The sequence below is a fragment of the Chenopodium album genome, chromosome 21 (genome assembly GCF_948465745.1).
Source record: "Chenopodium album chromosome 21, dcCheAlbu1.1, whole genome shotgun sequence".
Taxonomy (NCBI): domain Eukaryota; kingdom Viridiplantae; phylum Streptophyta; class Magnoliopsida; order Caryophyllales; family Amaranthaceae; genus Chenopodium; species Chenopodium album.
This window is the reverse complement of record NC_137854.1, coordinates 8,396,515-8,422,376: the sequence shown is the minus strand read 5'-3', so window position 1 is coordinate 8,422,376 and position 25,862 is coordinate 8,396,515. Positions and strand designations below refer to the sequence as shown.

At 36.3% G+C, this 25,862-nt stretch overlaps 2 protein-coding genes across 2 annotated transcripts; one reads left to right on the top strand and one right to left on the bottom strand.

Moving 5' to 3' along the window:
• The first annotated feature begins 217 nt into the window (after positions 1–217).
• On the top strand, positions 218–8,083 carry LOC145601651 (cholesterol 22-monohydroxylase CYP90B51-like). The gene is made up of 8 exons (XM_081657701.1): positions 218–661; positions 976–1,300; positions 1,421–1,573; positions 1,896–2,153; positions 2,246–2,338; positions 2,794–2,872; positions 3,034–3,143; positions 7,358–8,083. Exons 1-8 carry the CDS (start codon positions 459–461, stop codon positions 7,619–7,621), a joined length of 1,485 nt encoding a protein of 494 aa, XP_081513827.1. The 5' UTR covers positions 218–458; the 3' UTR covers positions 7,622–8,083.
• A 459-nt stretch (positions 8,084–8,542) lies between these two features.
• Positions 8,543–25,595, bottom strand: LOC145601652 (branched-chain amino acid aminotransferase 2, chloroplastic-like). The gene is made up of 10 exons (XM_081657702.1): positions 25,361–25,595; positions 25,035–25,120; positions 23,760–23,934; positions 21,007–21,183; positions 20,780–20,911; positions 20,592–20,690; positions 20,140–20,256; positions 13,790–13,885; positions 13,048–13,160; positions 8,543–8,808 (listed from the first exon to the last, which is right to left on the bottom strand). The coding sequence occupies exons 1-10, from the start codon at positions 25,502–25,504 to the stop codon at positions 8,691–8,693; spliced, it is 1,257 nt and encodes a 418-aa protein (XP_081513828.1). The 5' UTR covers positions 25,505–25,595; the 3' UTR covers positions 8,543–8,690.
• Positions 25,596–25,862: the final 267 nt, after the last annotated feature.

Sequence of the window (25,862 nt, the reverse complement as noted above, 5' to 3'; positions counted from 1 at the left end):
AAAGATCAAAGGAGATGTTTTTCTTTTTTTTGAAAGAAAGATCAAAGGAGATGTTTTATGGTTTTTCTTTGTCATATTTATTTTTTCTATTAATTAAAATAAATCAGTAAATACTCAAATTATTTCTATTTCTCTTTTACCTTTTCTTTAGTTAATTCAGCCCATTAAAAAGACAAAAAAGCAGGTTATATAAACCCCCTTATTGGCTCCAAAGTTTTTCATTAAACATTTGCTCTTCCTTTGTCTTGTTATTGTTTTTGCTTCTTTGTTTTTCCATTCAAAGCTCAAACACCCACCTTCTTTTCTTTCTCCCTTGTCAGTCTTGCTGTTTACTGCAAGGTTGACTCATTCTTCAAACACATATTTGGGAAGAGAGAAGAGTAGCAAAAAACTTACAAATTAAATATACTCCTTTCCCAAATTTCATTGAAACTTTGAGTCTTATTTCATAATCTCTAATGTCTGACTTAGAATTCTTCTTGTACCTTCTCCCATTTGTTTTGGCTTTATCTTGGACCCTCAGCTTCCTTAAGAGAAAGAAACCCTTTCCAAATCTTCCTCCTGGTAACACTGGTTTGCCCTTTATTGGGGAAACTTTTGGCTACTTAAAGCCACATCCTGCTACCACCCTTGGAAAATTCATGGAGCAACACATAGCAAGGTAATGAAAAAGACCATATCCTCTAATGTTTTGTTAATTTACCACCCATAATTAGGAGCTTACCTGACTCTGACTAATTCTTATTCGAGTCGGGCTAGGCCCCAACCAAGAATGGAACTCTCCCTACTTAGGTTCACGCATTCCCAGTTTCATATTCAAGAATTTTATCATACACTCTGTTAAAGGAACTTTGGTCTACCTAAGAACAGAGTTGAACACATTTAGACCACCATATAACATGTATAATACAAATAAGCAAATTGTAGTATATCTTTCATCCACCCAAATTCTCTAAAGTTTTATTATTTTTGCAGGTTTGGGAAAATTTACAGGGCAAATTTGTTTGGGGAACCGACAATTGTATCAGCAGATGCTGGGTTGAACAGATTCATCTTTCAAAATGAAGGGAGGTTGTTTGAAAGTAGCTACCCAAGTAGCATTGATGGGATACTTGGAAAATGGTCTATGTTGGTTTTGAATGGAGAAATACACAAAGACATGAGGAATATATCCCTCAATTTTTTGAGCCACAGTAGGCTTAAAGCTCATCTTATCAAAGAGGTTGAGAAGCAGACTGTCCTTGTTCTTAAAACTTGGCAAGAGAATTGCACCTTTTCTGCTCAAGATGAAGCTAAGAAGGTATCTTTCTTCTGCACCTTTGAATTCTCTTTATTTATTTATTTATTTATTTATTTATTTTATCTCATTTATATTGATTGTCTGGATGAAACCATTTTTTTTTTATCTTGGGTTTTGCAGTTCACATTCAATGTGATGGCAAAGCAAATACTGAGTTTGGATCATGGGGAAGCTGAAACAGAGCATCTAAAGAAGGAGTATATTAATTTTATGAAAGGTGTGGTGTCAGCTCCTATCAATTTACCAGGAAGTCCTTATAGAAGGGCATTAAAGGTAAATTATAGTCCTAAAAAATATCTTTGTTGGGGGGAGGTAGAGGTAAGAGTGCCTAAATCATAATTGTCAATATATCACGGTGGAAATGATTTTGGTACTCTAAAAATTCATTTCGGCATTTTCATTGTGAGGGCACAGTTTTTACTTTTCGGTGCTCTATTTACTAATAGGAGTGTCAAAATCATTTCTCATATCATGAGGGTACTTTTGGTATTATGGGTAGCTTATAGTAAAGTTTATTAGAGTAAAATGCAAAATTAGAGTTTATAGATTAGGAGAATTAATATATGATTAACAGTTTATTAATTTTTATTGACAGTCAAGAACAGCCATACTAGATTTTATAGAGATGAAAATGGAAGAGAAGTTGAAGAAGAAAAAGATGAATGATGGGAGTGAAAATATTGAAGAAGATGATCTACTTGGGTGGGTGTTGAAGTATTCCAATCTATCAACAGAGCAAATACTTGACTTAATTTTGAGTTTACTGTTTGCTGGACATGAAACTTCCTCTGTTTCCATTGCATTAGCCATCTTTTTCTTGGAGGGCTCCCCTTCTGCTGTTGAACAATTAAGGGTATGCCCTATTATCTGAAGAATTATTATCATGGATTAATTCCGTCTTTAAAATTTGGTCCTATTTGCTTATTTGTTTGTTTTAATGTTTAGGAAGAGCACCTTATGATTGCCAGAGCTAAGCAGCAATCAGCAGAAAAAGAATTGAACTGGGATGATTACAAGAAAATGGAATTCACTCAATGTGTAAGCCTTCTAAGGACTATACTATTTAATATTTTAAATCACCACAAAATTCAAGCAATATTTTAAGTTCTTAACTATTTGTATGAATTTGTTAACATTACGTCATGAAATATATGGAAATCTTGTCTTTTTTAAGTATTAAAACCATGGTTAAGAACCTGTTAAGTCATCGTTTATAATATTGATGATATTGTTTTAGGTATTATTGTTATTTAGGGTATTTGTGATTTTAATTTCTTTCTTTAACCTTATTGTTTAGATAATAATTTATAGTAGAGTTTATTAGAAAAAATAAAAAAAGAAATTTACAAACATAATATAGAACTTTTATGGGATTTTGATTAATAATGATCAAATGAAGGTAGTGAGAAGTGCATGTACATAAAATTAACAATAGTAATTTTGGTACTAATAGTATAAAATTAACATTTTTAAATGTATTTGTATTTATGAAGGTTATCAGCGAAACACTAAGGCTGGGCAATGTAGTAAGGTTCCTGCATAGGAAGGCTCTTAAAGATGTTCGGTATAAAGGTAAATGTCAGCTCTACTAGTGAATTAATATCTGTTTTTCTTTAATAATTTATTCGAGTAAACTTTTTGGGTGGTTCACGGGAAGTTTGCCGGCCGGAAAGTTTATATCTTATTTTATTTTGTTGCTGTGGTTTAATTAATGTTATGTTGCTGTTGTAAAGGTTATGACATTCCATGTGGATGGAAAGTGCTGCCGGTTTTAGCAGCCGTGCATTTGGATCCTGCCTTTTATGACCAACCTCATGTCTTCAACCCTTGGAGATGGCAGCAGGTCAGTTTTTTCTACTTTAATTTTACGCCTTACCATCTATTCCGTTCACAATACATGTCATTTTTAACCATGTTTGCACATTGAGAATTCGAGGTGAATTTTGGGTAAAGTACTACATTACATAAGAATTAAGAAACACTTTATATTATTATTTACAACCAAGTAGTATTTTATTTAATTCATATTTATATGTATTTAAAATGTGAAAATAAGTTTTTTTTTTATTTTTTATCTAGTTTGGGGACATGTATCCTAATCCTATGGGCTAGGCAATCAAGCTGGTAGGAGTTGTAGCTATTCCCTGACCCCTAACCCTTCTCCCTCCTTGTCCCTACGAGGATCCAAAGCTTTTATGAAATTAAAGGTCATGAAATAACTGCCAACTGCTTTTCTTCCAATTCTCGTTGTCCTTCCTATGAATTACTTGTACTTGTAATATGTAATGTTTGTAGATTTTTTCATTAGGAAATCAAAAAATGAAGATACTTAAGAATTAAGCCGATAAAGAAAAGATTAGTACTTTGTTTATTATAGTAGAGTTAAAGTGTCATCAAGTGGAACTTTCTAATTTTCTTTTCGATTCTCTTTAAAGGGAGAGGGTGATTACTTAATGTGAATTGCATGAATACAGATTGAATTATCTCTATAGTCTTACAATCTAAATGTCTTATCTGAAGTAATTGATGAAATTCGAACTGATTAAACCTAAAAATTATACTTCAAACTATGGTGACGTGTAAATTAAGAGGGAAGGAGAGAGTGTCCTTGCTCTAGAAAATGTTGGGATCGATTCTTATCCCACTCTTATGGCTCTCTAAACACCCAAAAAAATTGAGAGGGAAGGAGGGGATCAGGGGACGTACTTGCTGCCTAGAGTATTGTTGAAAGTACATTAGCTTAGATGCTGCACAGTTGATGTTTACAGTTTACTTGTTTATAAATGTGTACTTGTGATCTAGTAAAAGTTTATCTTGTAAGTGACAAAAGCATTATTATAAGTAATAAATAGATCAGTATGCTAATAGTTTGGCAAACAAGTTTGTGGTTATTAAAATTGACTTAACAACTAGAAGATCAAAAGAAGCAAATGTTTCAGTTATAAAATCTTATTATATATTAGTGAATAATCTTATTATATGTAAGTTTACTGTCCTTGGGAACTTATAAATGAGAGGTAGAGTACTAAAAGTTGTAAATTTGTCTTGATTAGGGACGATAAGAGCAGTTTTAGGATTAGAAACAAAACAAGGGAAGGGGACCACGCATAAGAGAGAGAGAGCAATGCCCCTAAACATGTGTGTGAAATGTAAGTTTAGGGCAAATTTAATTTATGTAAAATGGACGGCCCCTACTTTCCGTTTGCACCCGGGTATGAAATACAGAAATATGAATGAATCTTAAGACATGCTTCTTAAACAGGGTAGTTGAATGTGAATGGTCTATTTTGATGGATACTCGTACAAATTATAGGACTAATAATAAGGGTATTTTTTTTATTATCTAAAGAAATAATTTGTCTTAGTACCCTTGTTTTTTATTGACTTTTTTGTCTCCATAAATAAAGATTCTAAATAAGAGCAAAAAAACGGAGTGAGGGAGTTTACTTGGGGATTTGTAAATACAATAAAAAGGAAATACAGTTAATTTGATTTTTTTTTTTTTTTTTTTTTTTTTAAAAAAAATAAATTTATCACCTATTATTTGCATTTTAATCAAAAAATTCATGTATGTATAACTTCTCTACAAGTACATAGTTTCTAGATAACTCACTATTCCTTATTGGAATTGGAAGGAAAAATTTATATATTTTGATTCCTATAGTTCATGTACTTTTGTTTCACTATATTGTACTTTGCAGTTTGTGATATTATAAGCCACATATTACAAAATAGGCAAATAAAATGAAAGGAGTACTAAATTAATTGTCATAAATGTAATGAGCTATTTGGTGAGCAGTCTGAGCACCACTACATTTTTGTTTGTTTGGTCAATTTTCAACTTGAGTTCCACATTTAACAACTATTTACTCATGTACTCTTGAGTCTTCTCGAGAGCTATATAACACCAGTAGGTTTTTTTTTAAAAAAAAAATGTCTGTCAATTAAGATTATCGTTTAACCTTCTTAATTAGGAATAGTTTTTTTTTGTTTTTTTTTTTGGGTGTTTAGAGAGCCACAAGGCCGGGTGATGATAATCGATCCTAATATCTCCAGGAATCGAGAGGGAAATACTAATCACTTGAACTATCCCTCATTTTCATTAGGAATAGGTAATGTGGAGTAATAATTGATACCTAAAACTAAAATAGCTTAATAAGTACTCTGTATAACATACCAAGTAATAAAATTTATAAGAATTTGAGTTTTTACATTTCTTACTAAATTGGCTTACAAAATCCCTAAACCCTACATTATAATTAACCTTTTATATTTGCCGGATTGACCTTAAAAACACATGAATAGTCAAGTCACTAGCTTAATGAACAAGAGCCATAATAATAAGTACTCCAATTGATAATTTCCCAATTAAATTTATTCAAGGGGTGAAACCAAATAAAGATTAATTAGGACCCACTGTATGAATTGTCGTGATCAACCCGTGGGTGTAGCACTCTGGTACAGAGGAGGGTTGTGTTGTGTTTAGATGGATTGATGGTTTGGTTAGGAGAAAGTTGAGGTTTGATTTGATTAACCAAACCAAACCCACATTTTCTCTCTCATCATCATCCAAAGAAGAGAGAGAAAGTGATTTTTTTAAGTAAGTGAAGTGAGTGAGTGGGGGGTGTGGTCCAAAAGTGATAATTGCCCCACGTGGAAGTGGGACTGTAGGTTGCACGTGCAACATGTCTTTTCTTTTTTCAACGGGTCCGCAAAAGCATGATGTCGGTCCCCAGGAATTTTCTCCCCTGCAAAATGGCAATAAATCACATTTTTCCTTTTTTATAATAAAGAAATTTCCTTTTCAATTCCTTTTTGATGCTTAAATAAAGAAAAAGGAGCAGAAAGTTTTATTTCTTCCTCTTTTTTTAAGAATAAAAACACTTTGTAATGCAACAAAAGTTTATCACTTTTGCTTACTCCCTATTATTCTTTGATATCTTATTGGATGATCTCATGAATTCTCCTCTCCCTGCTCAATTATTAGTTTTAGGGAAGATACCAAAACTCCTAATTCATTTTACAGTTGTTCATGTTCATAGTTGATCATGTTCATAGTTGATCATAATGTTGTAGAATTGAAAACCCTTATCTAGATTTAGTGGACACTAGAATTATACCATGTTATGCATTAAAAAAAAAATTGTGTTATTTGCTTGAACAAGAATTATACTAAGTTCTTAATGTCTATATTCTTTTTTTTAGAAGTAATATCCATACTTTTGGGAGTTATGACAGTGTGCTTGTTCGTTAAAACGAATTCATTCGAAAGAACGAGTTAATATCTTATGGCTAATTTGTTATCTATAGTTAAATCAACACTTTTGTGGAGGGTTACTCATCTCTTTCTTATGAGACTACTTAGGATAATATCTTGGTGTTGATTTTGGGGTTATATGAGCCTTTTTGAGCTAGTACTAGTACAAGTAAAGGAAAATTGTTGTGTAAATGGCACCATATTTCAACCTCTTTATTATTAATGTTTTTAGAGTGGTTAGTATTTATTGAAGGGCTGGGTATAATTATATGAGGTAGGGCATTAGTGTTACACTGTGCAATAGTATCTCCGTAATACTTTCATATTAGACCTAGTTTCCTTTATGTTTCCTTTGAAAAGATATTCTAGTACAGAGTATTAGCATAATAATAACAAAGTACAGAGTATAAATGTAAAGGAATAGACCATTAAAGAGTACTGTACTAAATTAATGTAAATAAGAAAAGGTGCAATTTTTGCATGTTTGTCAAAGAATTGTTAGAATAGTAGTACTTCGTCAATTATTTTTTCTCAAATTGTACTTCACTTAAGAGATCACAAGAGTTAGTTGCCATTCAATGTACCTAATCTTGTGAATTGTGATCAATTCAACGTATTAAAGTCACATTTCTTCCTTAGAAAAGACAAAGTACAAAGTGTACTTTATATATGCAATTTCTTAGTACAGTACATTTAAACTACGAGTAATTAATCATCCATAATCAACATGCATAATCTGCAACAACTATTTTATCACTATGCATGCATAATCTTCAATTTTGTTGTTTTCATCATTTCAGAATGGTGTAAATCGGGGAGGCATACCAGCTACAAACTCGAGCTCCAGCCCGACTAGCGGAAACACTTTCATGCCATTTGGTGGAGGACAAAGACTATGTCCAGGATCAGAACTAGCAAGAACGGAGATGGCAATTTTCATCCACCATTTGGTCATCAATTTCGATTGGAAAGTAACGGAGAAAGATCAAGCTTTTGTTTACCCATTCGTCGAGTTCCCCAAAGGATTACCAATTCAAGTTCAACGCTTAAGTTTTGGACTCTGAGTTCATCAAATTCCCATCTTAAACCTATCATCCAAATCTTGCACAGAAAAAAAATAATAATAATGATAATATATTTATCTATACATACATATATATTGGAGAAAATTAAGTCCATATTTTCCCAGATTAGTAGTAATTTCTGGGTTTTTTCTTTTTTTTCGGGGGTAGCTTGGGATTGCTGTTGATAGCCTAGCTTCATGTAACAAGAGAAGAATTAGCAATGTTTGATGGGTGAAGCATAGAAAGACAAGCAAGACCAATTGGTTTAATTTATCCCCCTTTTGATTTTGTAAATGCCTTTTTCACTTAATTATCATTATTATTAAGCCGTCCACATTGGAGCTTGACGGTTATTTTAAATTTTTATTTGTACATGTTTTATTGTATTTTAGCCTAGAGTTTTAGTAGTATTGGTCTATGTAATAAATATTCTCCCATTATTATCTAATATTTTCACTCAAAGCTATTGACATGGTTGTTTTTTAGGAAAGCTGTTACGCAATTGCATGTTTTTTTTAACTTTTATTTAACTTCAGGACGGTTTTCTTGCAAGATAAAGAAGCCACTCGATGAAACAAAATTGGTGACGAATGCAATTTTCACAAAGAAAAAGGCATGGTAAGTCTGCCTAGACAGCTCTCAATCTCTCATAATATCATGATATAAAAATCCTTAATGCGCTTAATAATGGGATGTTCAGAGATTAAGAGGTATGAGATATCAAATTAAAGGCATAATTACCACTTAGACATCATTCTAAAACAACTTTAACCATAATTTGGAACAAATTAAGAGACTTTCACCATCTTGCTGATCTTTATGAGACAGGGAGTATTTTAGATTATCCAAAAAGAGTTAGGCAGGTCATTTTGCATGGACCCGAAAATAAATAATAAATAAATAAATAAAAAGAAAAGAAAAGAAAAGAAAACAAGTAATTTGCTTGGAACTTGATAGATAAAATATGTAAGGAGACAATGACAATCTTTACCACATTAACGCTGAAGAAACATTTAGTATCCCCCCTTGCATGGTGTACAATAAGTTATAACAAAAAATACAACAATCTTCACTTAAGTTTGACAATCCAATCCATATTATCTTCTGCAATACCCATTTGTAGTCTAGTAAGCGCAGTGTGAAGCTGCTGCGCCACACGTCCAACCTTACCATCTCCAAAGGATATCCTGTAGAAGAAATTATCGTAACTTGGTGCAATTATCCAAAAAATGACCATATGCCAATAAACCAATCCAAGAACCTGATTTTCAGCTAATAGCTATAAAGTTCACATACAATACTATACATGGCATTTCATACGAGTTCTACCAAGAAACCAAGTGTGATATTGGAGCTCAAGCCTTAATTACAAGTTTCTAAAAATCAAAAGCTAGTCTTTGTATGAAGCTTTCAGATTGCTTCTGATTCACAGCTTTACTCCTTATTACCAAGGATGTTTGGACTCTTCAATCATGCATTAGTGCTCATGTATCTACGTCAGGTGGAACACTCCAAAAGAGATGGGCAGGGGAATCTAAATGAGCCTTAATTTTTATGATGATTTACATTTATTTGGAGGCAACGCCATATTTGTGCAACTGTTATCATTCATCAAGATTTTCTGAATCCTCTACTTCAGATTCAGAAGCAAATCTGAGTAAGAGTTCCATATGCTTTGAGTGGGTTTGATGTTATAAAGCATTGCATTTAATTACAGAACAGAGAGTCCCTCTTTAATATTTAGGAAGCCACTGTCCTCCATGAGACTTTCACCACTAAGAAATGTGGGCCACTAATTCATAAAACTACTGCAAGAGCTAAGGTTTGAATAACAAGTCCTGGAAACAACTCATGATCAGTTCTTGTCTTAAAAGTTCCTTAAGAAATTGGAGATGTATTATGGATTGATCATGTAAATTGGGCTTTCAAAGTCAAGGTTTACTGAAGGGAATCAATCTGTGCATTAAACTGACGAGGAAATGGAAGTGCAAGTGGGATTAAGAAAATGCGACAAGAAAACTGTAACATGTAACAGGATGCAGAAAACTCTAATGATGTGGTGACTAGTGCATTTTATGTTAACTCCATCCCAATCAAAGTTTTATTTGAATCAGGAGCTACTTATTCTTTTCTTGCTATTTATGTTGAGAGAAGACTTAATTTGAGAAAACCTACTAGTATAGCAATACCTATAGTAATTTCTTTAGGGAAAATTATAGAATGTACTAGATGTTATGAGAATGTGAAAGTGAAGATAGCTGGAAGTAAAATTTCCTTTGATTGAGTTCGATTTTGAAAAAATTGGATGTGATACTTGACATGGATTGGTTAAGCTTGTTAAAGGCTAAAATTGAATGTTCAGAATACAATTCTGTCTTGCAGGAAATTGAAAGAACGAAATGGATAGAAAATCTCAAGATCCATCCATCTTCATCAAAATATTTCTCATAATTAGACTTTTCATTGGGTAAAATCACATCATTATATTTCTCAATTATCTCCTAGTAAGGTGGAACGTAATATAGATACTTCAAAACAATGGGTATGACAATGTATGGTTCCCAAGCATTTGGGTATCCTATCTTATCACAAAATTGTACCCACTTGTTGATACGATATAAATAAGCATCACAGGTCTCACCAAGCAGTATACTCATGTCAAAACTTGTTAGATCCATCTGTTTAAAAAATAATCACGATCCCAGCAAATGAAATAAAATCAATACAAACACATGAGCATAATCACAGCTCGTTGCACATTAAACATACAATAACATATTATGATCACATCACATCATTTTATAAATTCACATACTCAACTTTATACAAGTATATTTCATGCTATATTATATTCAAATACTTTTAATAATAACACACTTAACTTCACTTTATTCTTAGCTTTATATTTCACTTTAATTACTTATTACAAGTTTCTAAGAAACACATGATAGCATACATTTGACTTGCATATTGTCACATAAAAACAACAAAATCAATACATCCATCCACTTTCTGTTCTACACAATCTCACCAAAATTAATTAATTAAAATGAAAAGGGTAAAATAATAAAATATATAAATAATAATTCGGACCTCTTAATTATTTTCAAATATTTATTTTTATTATTATTATTTTATATATATTTCGATATTTAAATTGGTTTTTTTTTTTTTTTTGGCAATTTCAAAAAAGTAAAGAATGATCTTCCGAAAATAAATAAATAATTTCAAAAATTAAAAACCCAAGATTATGACTACACCACTTTTTTAGTTGATATGCAAATCAACTTTTGATTTCAAAAACCTTAGACTCAAGATACCACTTTGTAACACCCTTATAATTCCAACTTTCTAAATACTAAGTTCGGCTTATGGCATCATAAAACAAGATAACCATAAGGGTATAACCGCTATAATCAATCAATTCTATTAATTGAATATAACTCCCTCTGTTTCATAATATTAGTTCCATTTAGAATCGTTTACGTAAATTAAGGAAAGGAGAGATTCTTGGAATAAAGGACACTAGGACCATTAAAATACATTAAGATCATCTTTTTTTTGGAATAAAATACATTTGAGCCATTTAAGTTTGGGACCATTAAAGTTTTCCATATGGACCATTAAAATGAGGGTAATATGGGATATAAAGTGGACATGTTAAGGGTTAAAATAGAAAGTGGGACTATCTTTTTAAAACGTGCAAAATAGAAAGTGGAACTAACATTATAAAGCGGAAAGAGTAATACATTTATCAATGTACGACGGCGGAGAACTTTATTATTAAACAAAAATGTTTAAAACAAAATAATTCAAATTTGTTCAAAACTTAAATAAGTCTGTCTTACAACTTTAAAGTTAAAACCATTTAAAGTATCAGTAACTTTTGTAATGGTGAAGGATGCATCTTGGGGTCATATACTGTTATTTGGAGCCATATAAGGGCATTAATAGGTAACATAAAGGCCCATAGTAGCCTAGAACCAAGGTGTATACACTCTCTTTTACACAGACTCGACAGTTAACCCATCGTACCTGTATCAACATGAGACGAACCGAGTTCGGATACAAAATCCAGGTTAGACAAGACACGGCAGAGAAGTAAAAAAGAGGCAGGTGATGTTAGGGCTTTTGACTTCTCCAAGAAATTCAAAGAAACAAGGCTTCATAGCCTTGGAGTGAACCAAAAGGAGCAGGAAGAGAGAGAAGTTATGTGAAGTTGTGATGTGCACGAAAGAACCAAAGGAGAGAGGGGAGAGGAAATATAGAGGTGATCTTCAGATTCTTCACATGCTATTGTTTTCCCTTTTCTTATCTTTCATTTTTTTTCAAATGGGTGTCACTTGCCCACTTCTGTATATTTACTAGTACTAGTATCTAGAAGGTGCTGCAGCTGCTTTAGCACTCAGGTAGTTATGTCAAACTTTTTGCAGAATCTTTGCTGCATCTGGTTTGCAAGGAAAAAAAAAAAAAAGAAAGAAAGCCAGTTGGTTCTAGAAACTTTTATACAGTGTTCTTGTGGATTTCTCTGTAAAAGTATGAGATCATTGCTGAAACACGGGTGATCACCATCCACGGTACACTATTGTTTCGTGACTTTCCACACCCAAAACCTTCCTAGAAAGTAGGAGGAAAACTAATCCCATTACCGCTAAGGGTGAGCAAAAATTCAGGGTACCCTAATCTGGAATCGGAACCTGTTCGGAACCGCAGGTTCCAAACCCGGAACCTGTTGTTCAGGTTCCGGTTCCGGTTCCGGGTAATAAAATTAGGAACCTGTTGCAACAGGTTCCGGTTCCGGGTAATAAAATTTTAGACTTAGAACCTGTAGGGTACCCTGTTAGTACATGTCCCCTATAGGGTACATGAAACCGGAACCTATATGGTATTAAATATTCTAGACAATTAGTGTTGGTTTGTTATATTTGAAGTAGTTTACTAAAGTTGTAAGCTTTTATTGTGAACATCCATTTTTAAAAATATAGAATTGTCACAATTTATCAAGCAACTATTAAGCTTACTTTGAAAGACAGGGTACCCTGTTTAGGAACCGAAACCTGCAGGTTCCGGTTCCCAATTCTTAGGAACCTGTTGCAACAGGTTCTGGTTCCGGTTCCTATTTTTAGGAACCTGTTGCAACCGGTTCCGGGTACCGATATTTTTACAAGGTACCCCTGCTACGCTCACCCCTAATTACCGCAGTGTGTTGTGAATATTTTGAAATGTTTTTGAGTTTTGTAACTAGCATCGGCATGCCATTGCTTGCATTGCTATTAAAAGTATACTGAGTATTAATAAACAAAAGAGAGGGAAGAGTTATATGTCTAGTGTTAGCAGATTACCCATGAAAACATATTGCTACTCCCTCAAATTTTACGCCTAGTCATGAAATCATACTACAATTGAAACATTGGTGTGAGTGTTACCTTTTACCCTTATGTGTAATGCTCCCAACAGGTGATACCACCACTGCTGTGCCAGTACAAAATACTTCATCAGCACTGAGAAGTTGATCCACTGACACAAGCTGCTCCACAACCTACATAAATCCACCGAGATTTAGCCGGAAACATAAAGACATGACTAGCAAAGCATGATAACTGATCTACTGAACTGGCGAAATGCTAGCAGATCCCTCAATAAATATCCTAAAACAAGAGAATAAATTCAACTAAGGGCAGGCAATCAGTCACAATCTGTCACTAACCCAATAAAAAACAAAGTGAGAAAGGATATGACAAATGTTCTACAGTCCAACATAATCATGCCATCACAATATACTGCTTTTGATTGCAGCCTAAAATATCCAAAAATTTGATCAAGCAAATCATATTAACATCTACTGCTAGGCTACCATTCCTCCGTAAAATCAGAAATCATCTCCAAGTGATACTAAATTTTATTAACAAAAAGTTACAACAGTACATATTGAAATTTTGATATGGAATCATTGTCAACCAAGGAAGTACTATTCATCAACTTAAACAATGTATATTTGTATGAAAAAGTTAAACGCTCAATAATTTTTGCCCATCAAGATCTCAAGCTTATTAACGAAAAGAGTAATAGTCGTTACACTTCGTCATCAGCCCATTCATCGCTAAGTGGCTAAAACAGAAAGAAGATTACATACACTACAGGAAGATGATAACCAAATTGGATAAGTACCTCAAAACCTAGGCTACGAGCAATGTCAATTATGCTTTTCCTCGTAATGCCAGGCAGAATTGTTCCCTTGATTGCAGGAGTAGAAATCACATTATCCTGCAAAATAAAACAAGGGCAATTTCAACAGTTACTTTAAAAAATAAAAAAAAATTAGAATAAAAGCAAAATCTATCAGTGTCGCTCTACTAATCAGTATACAGCATAAAATGCTTCTCAGATGATACATCATTGGATTAATAGGTCAAACAAATATACAGGCAACAAGCATGCTCCATGACATTTGGGATGGGCTTTTGCAACATCCTCAAGTCAGATGGGGTGAAGAGTTCAAATTTGTGTCGACAATTAATGAGTTTGGCACTTTGGCTATAATTTATCAGTCCATTAACCATTTATATTATTTCACATAATGATTTGGACAAATCACAGATGTGTCAGTCCAATTACCATTTTTCAATGATCTAAATGAAAACAAAAAATCAAGGACTAAAAACAAACACAAAAAGAACATTTGTACAAGATTTGCAATAAAACATGGGCTTAGTACATATTATATTCAGGGGAAATCAGCTCCTTCAGTTAATGGCAACAGTTTTTATTGTCATAAAACACGGGCTTAGTACATTTGTAAGGAATGCATATAAGTTAGTGGCAATTGTCTTTATTGGCTATACTTTATATCACACCTGTTACTGCTTCAGCGCCTATATAAATAAATGAATTATATGGGTTAGTGACTAAACTGCAAGAGATCAGCCTAAACCTATGGTGCGTTTTACTTATGCAAGGAAGAAGAATAAGCAGAGAATGTGAGCTGGTATTCTGAAGCTGAAGTTGGTTACAGGAAGGGCAAATCTGTCTTTTTGTTAGATAGTTTGTTAGTCCTTGTTTTGTGTGAGGAGTTTGTTATTTCTGATTGTTAGTTATTTCTAGCTATTTAAGGTGAGTTTGTGGAGGGGGAATGTATCTAGAAAATCATTGTGGGAATATTTTCCTTGGGAGAGCATCCTTTCCTCTCAAAAGGAAGGAGTTGTATTGCAGTTTCTCGGACTTGCAATACAATCTATCGGTTCGGCTTACATAATTCTTTTATTTGCTTGATTGATCTGTTTTTCTGACCCAATTCCCAGCAAATTGGTATCAGAGCAGTGACGATCGGAGCGGCAATGGCACGTCTAACCAACGCGCAACGCATGGACTTGATGGAACAGGAGCTTGCTGAGATGCCGACGAAGGTGGCTCAAGAGATTGCTGCTGCTCTGGCGGCTCTCAAAACTGACATTAACACCATTCGAGCTGAGGTTCGCACCTCTGCTAGGCCGGAATCAGGGCCTTTAAATGGAGGCTCCTGGGATAACCCATTCTCTATGCAACACCTTGAGAATGGAGAAGGAGGCAGTGGCGCTCAAGGTGGTGGAGCGAATTGGAGGTTGAGGAAACTTGACTTACCTCCGTTTGACGGATCAAACCCCGATGGGTGGATCCTCAGGGCGGAGCGATTTTTCCACTTTTATCGGTTGACGGAAGAAGATAAGGTGGAAGCGGCGGTGGTGGCGCTTGATGGTGACGCGCTGCTGTGGTACCAGTGGGAGCATCGTCGCCGCCCTTTGCTGACCTGGGATGCTATTAAGCAACTGATCCTCCGCCGTTTCAGAACCACCGCGACGGGCTCTCTCCACGAGCAGTGGTTGGCGCACCGGCAGATAGGATCAGTGGCTGACTATCGGCGTCGTTTTATCGAGCTGTTAGCTCCGATTGAGGGAGTTCCAGAAGAAATTGCTAAAGGGCAATTTATTAATGGCCTAAGTGAAGAGATCCAGGTCGAGGTCCGCTTGCTAGACCCGATTACGCTGGATCGGGCTATGGATCTGGCTTTACGGGTCGAGGAGAAGTTAAAACTCAGCCCACGACCCAAGCCTACTACCAACCCAACCACGTGGCGCCCACCCAATCCTACCCCACGACCTAACCTTTCCTTCCAGAACCAAAATCATCCAAACCAAAACACAAACCACCCAAACTCAAACACATACCCACTCAAACACGCAACCACCCACCACAAATCCACCGACGAAATAAGGAGGTTGTCGGAGAGGGAGCTTCAGCAAAAGAGGGAGCAAGGGCTGTGTTTCAGGTGCGATGAGAAGTGGAATATCAACCACCGTTGCCGCCGCCGTGAGTTGAGCGTGTTGTTAATGGTGGATGACGAGGAGACGGAGTGGGAGGATTCCGGTGAGTTGTCCGCAGCTGAAACCCAGATCTCTGACTCGATTCAACCCGAAGTTGAACCCGCAACCAACCCCAAAGTAGCCTTGTGCTCCGTAATGGGACTTACGAGTCCTAAGACTATGCGAATGCTAGGTTCGATCAAGGAGGATAAGGTGGTGGTAATGGTGGATCCCGGCGCGACACACAACTTTATTTCTTCCGTCGCGGCCGAGCATCTCCAGTTACCGGTGACTGAGGCGGCTAGTTTTGGGGTGACTTTGGGAACAGGGGACACAGTGCAAGGAAATGGAGTGTGTCGTGGTGTGGTGCTGGAGGTTCAAGGCATCACCATTGTCGAAGATTTCTTGGTGTTGCCCTTAGGAAACTCAGATTTAATTCTGGGAATCCAATGGTTGGAAAAATTGGGTACTACCATGGCTAATTGGAAGAATCAGACGCTTAAATTTCAGCTAGGAGGAGACTCTGTCACGTTGAGAGGTGATTCTCAACTGGGCAGAACGTGCATCTCATTAAAGGCCATGTTCAAATCATTGCAGAAGGAAGGACATGGGTTTATAGTGGAATGTAACCAATTGGAGAGTGTAGAGGAGGTGCAGCCCTCTATTCCTGACAATTTCCAGCAATTAATTCATGAGTTCCAGCAAGTTTTTCACATGCCTGAGGGATTACCACCTAGAAGAACCATTGAGCATGCCATTACCCTGAAACATGGAGCAAATCCAATTAGTGTGCGCCCATATCGTTATCCCCAGTCTCAGAAAGACGAAATTGAGAAGCTAGTGACTGATATGCTTCGAGCAGGTATAATACAAACCTCCACTAGTGCTTATTCTAGTCCTGTCCTGTTGGTTAAGAAGAAGGATGGTAGTTGGCGTTTTTGTGTGGATTACAGAGCCTTAAATAAGGACACTGTACCTGATAAATTTCCCATACCCATGATTGATGAATTATTGGATGAGCTGTGTGGTTCCACAATTTTCACCAAACTTGACTTGAAATCTGGGTATCACCAGATTAGAGTCCGACATGAGGATGTGCCTAAGACAGCTTTTCGTACCCACGAGGGTCATTACGAATTTCTCGTAATGCCGTTTGGACTCACAAACGCCCCTGCAACTTTCCAGTCACTTATGAACGAAGTATTTCGCCCTTTTTTGAGGAAGTTTGTCCTGGTATTTTTCGATGATATCTTGGTCTATAGTCCAAACGAGGAAACTCATCAACTCCATCTCAGAAAGGTTTTGGAAACATTGGCTGCTCACCAATTGTATGCAAATTTTAAAAAATGTGAAGTGGGAAGGACTCGGGTAGCTTATTTGGGGCATGTAATTTCAACAAACCGGGTTGAAGTGGATGCTTCTAAGGTGCAAGCTATGGTGGAATGGCCTGTTCCTACCACCATTAAGGAATTGAGAGGTTTTCTTGGGCTTACAGGGTACTACAGGAAGTTCATAAAAGGGTATGCGATGATTGCTCAACCCACCAGTTGCGCAAAGACTGCTTTGGATGGTCAGAACAAGCAACCTCTGCCTTTGAAGCCCTCAAGGCAGCCATGGTGACAGCCCCTATCCTAGCTGCTCCAAATTTTTCATTGCCTTTCATAGTGGAAACTGATGCTTCGGGGCATGGATTAGGTGCTGTTCTTCTCCAAGCCAACCACCCCATTGCCTTTTTCAGCAAAATTTTGGGTTTGAGAGCTAGGACAAAGCCCATATACGAAAAAGAACTCATGGCCATTGTGTTTGCAGTAGAGAAATGGAGGCACTACCTGCTAGGTAGGCAATTTGTGGTAAGGACAGACCAACGTAGCCTCAAGTTTTTGCTTGAACAGAAAGAGGTGGGCCAAGCTTACCAAAAATGGGTAAGCAAGCTCTTGGGGTATACATTTGACATCCATTACAAGCCAGGGGCCACTAATAAAGTGGCTGATGCATTATCTAGGCAGCATGGGGTTCTGCTAGAGTGTGGTGCTTTGGTCACTTCTTGTGGGGTTCAATGGCAATATGTTAACTCTTTTATTAAGCAAGACAAGACCATTCAGCAGCTCATGGCTCAAATTCAAGCGGGGGAGGTAGTACCTAAGGGGTATACACTCGAAAATGGGGTGTTGATGTACAAGAGCAGGGTGGTTATTCCCAAGCAAAGTGAACTCACCTCTAGGTTGCTGAAAGAGTACCATGACTCACCAATTGGGGGACATGCTGGGGACTTTAAGACTTATCAACGGCTTGCGGGTGAGTGGTATTGGGTGGGAATGCGCAAGGATGTGACCACATATGTTCAGCAATGTCACATATGTCAGCAAAGCAAGGTCTCTACTCTATCTCCCTTGGGGTTTTTACAGCCTCTTCCTATTCCCGAGCAAGTTTGGGAAGATGTTTCCATGGATTTTGTGGAAGGTCTTCCAAAATCCTTGGGGTGGAACACGATCCTGGTGGTTGTTGACAGACTGACCAAGTATGGTCATTTCATTCTTCTCAAGCATCCTTTTAATGCTCAATCAGTTGCTCAAATTTTTGTTAAGGAGGTGGTGAGGTTACATGGACTGCCATCTTCTATAGTGTCAGATCGAGACAAAATTTTCCTCAGTTTATTTTGGAAAGAAATATTCAGACTACAGGGCACGAGTCTTCGAAGAAGTACAGCTTATCACCCACAATCTGATGGGCAGACCGAAGTGGTTAACAAGGGGATTGAGTCCTACTTGCGTTGTTTTGTTAATGGGAAGCCATCTAGTTGGGCGAGTTGGTTACATTGGGCAGAGTATTGGTATAACACGGCTTTTCATACAGCCACTCACTGCACTCCCTTCAAGGCTCTCTATGGGAGAGACCCCCCTCACTTGGTTAGATTTTCTTCTGGTAGTACTTCACTTTCTGCCTTGGAAGACTTACTCTTGGAGAGAGATGCGATATTGGATGACTTGAAATACCACCTGGTGCAAGGTCAATCCTATATGAAGCATTATGAGAATAAGTCTCGGAGAGATGGTGAGTTCCAAGTGGGAGACTTAGTCTATCTTCGGCTACAGCCTTACAGGCAGCTCACTATGGCTAGGAGACAGTCTGACAAACTCTCTCCACGTTTTTATGGTCCTTATGAGGTGCTGGAACGTGTGGGTAAGGTGGCATATCGTTTGCAGCTTCCTGATACAGCAAGAATTCATCCTGTTTTCCATATCTCTCAATTAAAGAAGGCCTTGGGACCAGGACAACTGCCTACTGTCTTGCCTGCCCAACTCTCTGCTGATTTGGTGTTAGAGGTGGAACCAGAGGCTGTGCTTGGGGTACGCCATTCTCAGGCTGCTACTGAGGTGTTGATTAGGTGGAAGGGTTTACAGGACTTTGAGACTACTTGGGAGGACCATGAGGAAATAGCTGCTCGTTTTCCTCAGTTTCACCTTGAGGACAAGGTGCTTTTTTGGGCAGGGGGTATTGCAAGAGATCAGCCTAAACCTATGGTGCGTTTTACTTATGCAAGGAAGAAGAATAAGCAGAGAATGTGAGCTGGTATTCTGAAGCTGAAGTTGGTTACAGGAAGGGCAAATCTGTCTTTTTGTTAGATAGTTTGTTAGTCCTTGTTTTGTGTGAGGAGTTTGTTATTTCTGATTGTTAGTTATTTCTAGCTATTTAAGGTGAGTTTGTGGAGGGGGAATGTATCTAGAAAATCATTGTGGGAATATTTTCCTTGGGAGAGCATCCTTTCCTCTCAAAAGGAAGGAGTTGTATTGCAGTTTCTCGGACTTGCAATACAATCTATCGGTTCGGCTTACATAATTCTTTTATTTGCTTGATTGATCTGTTTTTCTGACCCAATTCCCAGCATAAACCTTCTTCACTCTTTACACTATCACATTCACATATATGCGATAGACTTCTAAGTTGGAAAAGCTTGACAGAAAAACTAAGATATGTCAGAATGTACACTCAGCTTAATACTCTGTCCATTTATTTTGTTCTATTTTCCCACACATAAAAGATGGAGCCATTGGAATCACAAGGATAGCTTTTGTAAAAAAAAAAAAAAAAAAAAGAAAAATAGGATAGGAAAAATAACCTCCCAAAAAAGAACAAAGGATAAAACAAAAAACAAAAATAGTATACATATTCCAGACAGCATACCTTCACAACAAATACATTACAAGACGACACCTCCTCCAGGTATTTTTTGTGCACACAGTCCAAGTATAGTACATCAGAATAACCTTGGGCTTTAGCAGCAGTATGAGCCTTTAGAACCTGTTAATACAGTTACAAAAGGTAAGTGATTGGAAAATAAATCAATCAATATCACGTCAGGAGCAGATTAGCTCATCTAACTGATAACCATTCTAGTCCTGCAAGTAACAGAGAAATGTATATGAAGTAGATGCATCAGTAACAGAATATAATGCAGCTGAAGGCTCATCAATCAATTACTTTAGAAATTAGACTATATCACATCCCTTATAAAACTTCTACTAAATCATCCAAATAGTCCAGATTATGTCATGTCAATAAATCATGGGATTAATTCACTGAAGTATAGGGGAGGGAAGGTGTGAAAAAAAATAAAATAAAAAAAGCAGTATTACCGCTGCATAGTTTCCAATAGTTTTGACTCCTCCAGTTCCACCAGGACTAGCACGGTGAAAATCAGTCTCAATCACCAAATTTATGGGTGCAAGGCCTTCCTGATATACAAGGCTAACATGTGAGGAATAGAATGCTGTAAGCAATACAGGTAAAATGAATTCTAGGAAAAGGGGAACCATTAACTAACCTTAAAGTAGTTACCAACAGGTGATGCATAAATCAGAAAGGTGTACTCAGGAGCTGGTGCAATCCCTAGAACTGAACCACTACCCATGAGTAATGGCCTAATGTATAAAGAACCTTTACCAGTAGGGGGAATCTGAAATTAGACATACCAGAAAATTTGCTAAAGGCAATGGATAAATAGATCGAACAATTGAACTATGATAGTAAAAAAGAATAATTCCTGAGTACCCAACGTTCATTTGCCAAAACTGTTTCTTTTACAGCTTCCAGAAATTGTTCAACAGTTGGTGCAGCCATGCACATCCTCTCTGCACCAGCTCTCATCCTTAACGCATTCTCTTCCGGACGAAAAAGCACAATATTACCATCTTGTGTTCTGTAAGCTTTTAAGCCTTCAAATAGTCCCTGAAGACATGTAATACTTAGGAGCATACAAGGTACCAAAAAGTGAAGCCATAAAAGAACATAACATCTAGTCACACAACTCACATAACAAAACCAATAAACAAGGTGGCAATACAATCAAAGAGAACATCAGCCACATATAGACAATTAGACACCTTGTGGCTTGTGGTATGATGATTGAACAAGTCTCAATTTCAAGAGGCTGCTAAGAGAAATTGATTTATCAAGATTGAATTTAATCTCTTCTGAAATATAAGCAGAGCATGATAAGATTGATAACAAAGAATATAGAGTTAAATCTTAGGAAAGGAAGCTAAAGATAATAAAGCTACAGTTAACATCTTAAAGACATGCCAAGAGCTGCTAGTAGGGAAAGAGTATATTTTAAGAGGGGGAGGGGGGGAGGGGAGAACAACAAACTAGGCCAAGATAAATCTGAGAGTGGAGCTTTGTCAAGGCACATAGCCAAAAAAAATATCTCTTTAAACTTTGGAAATTTTGCTGGTTAACTGACGAAATTTTAATTGTATAAAACCCAAAGGATCAAAAATGTCTTTGAAAAATCTGAGGAAATAAATCCCAGTCATGCTGAACATCAGTTGAAGTCAGCTTAAGAAAGACTCTGGTGAGTGGTGACAGCAAAAAGGAATCTAGATGAACCACAATATTTTCTATAACGCTAAGACTTGATGTGATGACTTGTCCAAGGCCTCCAATCACAATCACGTATGCAAGATGTGACGACGTGTTTCCAACGTGCTCCAAAGGGTAATTAAGGAAAGGCTAATGAAGGTGTGTTACATAATAAAGACTGTTGAGAATGATGCAAAAAAAAAAAAAAAAAAAAAAAAAAAACGAAAGAATTTGAAAACCAAAACTTAAGCTTCCTTCACTCTTAAATACCTTAAGATTCAATGGAATTTAATTTAAAGTAAAAAGGAAGAGAGAAAGAAAACTATCCCTAACCCAATGTATAAAAAGATCAAGATGCGCTAAAGCGAGAGGAAATCTGCTGCGCCTAGGCGCGCCTCTTTGAATGAGGCGCACTATATGAACAATTAAAAAAAAATTGGCAGAAGTCAACTTCAGATGCGCCTCAAGTGTGCCTTGGGCCCTTTTTAGCTGCGCCTCATGTGCCTAACTTGAGCCTAACCACAAACACCTTGCCCAGACCAAATTAAGCGCTAACCACCTGGCGCCTTGCACCTAGGCACGCTTTTTCAAACACTTCCTTATCATATTCAAGATAGCACATCCACCATGAACCAAAAGAAAGACTGCGACGAGCAACCTTAAATTTGCTAGCTCTACCTGCAAAGAGCTCAATCACCTAATCCATACGAATTGAAAAAGTAATATCATAAGCTGTCACAAATTCCAAACTACATACATTGTCTTCCAGCCTAGTTTATCTAGCCTTATCAATTACTTATTAGCTACCAAGCTAGCATCCAAAATCTATCACTGTTCAGCAAAACCTCTAGCCCATCAAGACCAATAAATAAAAAGACTCAAGGCCCACAAGGCATTTCAGAGTTCCTTCATTGAAGTGAGGTGCATATAAACAACAACAAAAACATCCTTCTCTAATTCCAAACAAAACACATCAAAACCTACAGCAATTATCTTTTGTGGATAACACAAAACCCATTCTCACATATCCCAGTTCTATTATAATTAACAATGAAACTTAAAAAAGAATCATCGAGAGGTTTAAGCAGGCCTATTAGAAATGGAACCTCACCAACCACCCATCCTCAACACAATAAAGAGGAACCCGGAATAAAAAACAATGAGCTTTCACCAAGATAACGGCCTTCATATCCCACTACAAAACCGTGGTCCTAGACTCCTAGGAACCCCACAACAACAAAGAAAAATTAAAATCCTTAAACAACCATATAAGCCAATGTTAGGGAACTACAACCCAAACTGGCTAGTTAAACACCAGTCTTCACTTACTTCTAATTTACTAGGCCAATACCAGCAAAGCTAATTAGAATTATTATCAATTAAAAGAATCTTTATGTTCATAAAAAGGACAACATATCAAAGTATACAAACACAGGTATGAATTGATTCCATAAATCGGTATGGCACTCAACAAAAATAGATATTCTAAAATAACTAACAAAGCCTATACCAATTGAAGAAGACAAATATTCAGAACCCCCAAGGTTATAGCCTTGAACATATACTTCACAAGTTACCAACAAGTACCACCACTGGTCCTTAAGCTGATCACACACAAAGAGTACTAGTTTCTTCCTCGCAAATTGTATCTCCAGCCAAGTATGATCAATGATAACCTCATAGCAAAAATAAAAACCAGCATAGTCAAAATGGAATATAAAAGGAAAGTCCCCAGTATTCACTCAAATTTTCACAACCAATAAATTCAAATGGCTTTAATCAATCATTTCCAAATGTTCGGGGACAGGAAGTGGAAGAAGAACTAGCATAATTCTTAGTGTAATGGAGAAAGAAAAAAGGAAGATCAACAGATAATATAGCACACACAACCATATTCTTGTATAGCCATGTAGTACTGTTTGCAATGGGTTAATAATACCCACCTGCCCATAGTTTAAGATCCCAGCAGCAGGGCTCATTTCTATGTTTCCATATCGCTTTAATTCACCTTTTGAGAAGCTTTCACCTCGAGCACATTTCATAACATACATGTAATCAGTAGGCAAAAATCCAAATCCAAGGTTGTCCCAATCAATGTCGGCTAATGTGGATGTTTGGCTGCATAGGTGATGAAGATTAGTATAAAGAAACTACTGTGTGGCAATTATCATCAATGTTAATGTCTAAACTATAAATTCATCTAGTAATTATCAGAGAAGAGTAAAAGGTGGCTAATAGAAGTCCTAGCTTTCAGGTTAAGTAAACATATATATTGTTCAGTGAACCTCCATTTTTGGCCCCAAAAAGAATAAAAAAAGTGTTCGCATCTCACTCTCTCTGTCATTTAGCCCAAAAGGAAAAACTATTGTCGATACAAATAGCATATCATCCAGCAGACCAACACAAAGAAACAATACCGCACAGTCTACACTCACATAGTCAATTCTTTTGATAAAACACTCACACAGTTGATTTGGAATAAGAAAAAGGTACAATACTATCTCTGCTTGTCAATTACTTCCTCCGTTTTTTTTAGTTGACACCGTTTGACTTTTACACTATTCACAAGCTACACTTTGACTCGCTTTTGTGACTTATAAATATAATAAAATATCTTGTTTGAATCGTCTATATGTATATTTTATTAGTATCCACTTTTTATAATTTTACAATGTTGATAATTGAAGTTATTAAGCGTTAAAAACATGCGTTGGCAAGCGTGATAATAGAAAGGTGTCAACTAAAAAAATAGAGGAAGTATAAAAGAAGGCCTCTCGGACAATATAAGGCACCATACATTGGTACAATTAACCATTCCCCAAACTCACTGCATTGTTTAAAAAGGCACGAGGCGCAACTAAGAGTATCAGTTGAAGTCTACAGATGTAGATAGCCTCCAAATCTCCAGGAATATTAAAATTCCTTTCACTTTTTCTATAATTTATTCCATCCCCCTCTCTCTTCTCTCGCTCCTTTTAACTCCAAATAAACGAAAATTGCGAAGTATTAGCATCACATGTCATTAACAAAATTCGACAAAAACAAAGTATCATAACTACGATTCCACAGTGTATAAAATAATCACTAAAGTTCCAACAGAAAAGTAACTTTATCACTCCAAGTTATAGATACTTCTAAACAACCTCATTTTCCTAATTAAGTACATATTACCTGTTTTCTCAAAGCAAAACTACTAATACGAAAAAGCGAAAGTATACCTTATAGTATCTGACAATGTAGCACTACATTTCACCGAATTAATCGCTCGACCATTGCTATGACCAATAGCTAATTGCTTCTGAACCTGTTAAACAAATTCGAACACCAAAAAAAAAATAAAAAAATAAAAATAAAATAAAAAAATCGAATTGCATCATATCACTACTGAAAATTAATGTCATTAACATCAAATTTTACACAAATTACTCAAAAAAAACACCTATAAAATGAAAATCAAAGACTTTTTCATAAAATTAACACAAAACAAATCGGAAAAACATTCAATTGAAAAACCTGAAATTGAAGAGAGAGAAAGAGGCGAAACCTTGAGAGAGAAAGGAGCGGCGAACTTTGTATCGGAGAAAGAGAAATGAGAGAGATTAGGGATGCTAACATAGTCGTTTAATGGCGTCGAAAGAGGAGAGAGAAAGGTGGTTTGAGAGAAAGTGGTGGCGAAAATGCTCTCCATTTTCTCTCTCTTCAAGTTTTTCTGGGTTTAGTTTTCTGGGTTTTTCCGACTCCGGTGTTGGCGCCCCCTTTTATAAGTACGGTAACTATGTTTAGCCTAACTTGCATAAACCCTTGGTTTTTATTTTTTTATGACATCAAATATGAATCACCTACCCTTTAAGCTTAACGCTAAAGTACTTAATCCCAAGATTACGTATGTATATTGAGGTCACTAAGACATTATTTAACTATATGGTCTTGTGATTCTTAGATCAGCGCATACGCAGGTACTTGCATAAGTATAGCAACGTTAGGTATATACTCATATTATACTCCGTAAGTGTTGTTTAGTCAACTCGTATTATATTGTGTAAGTA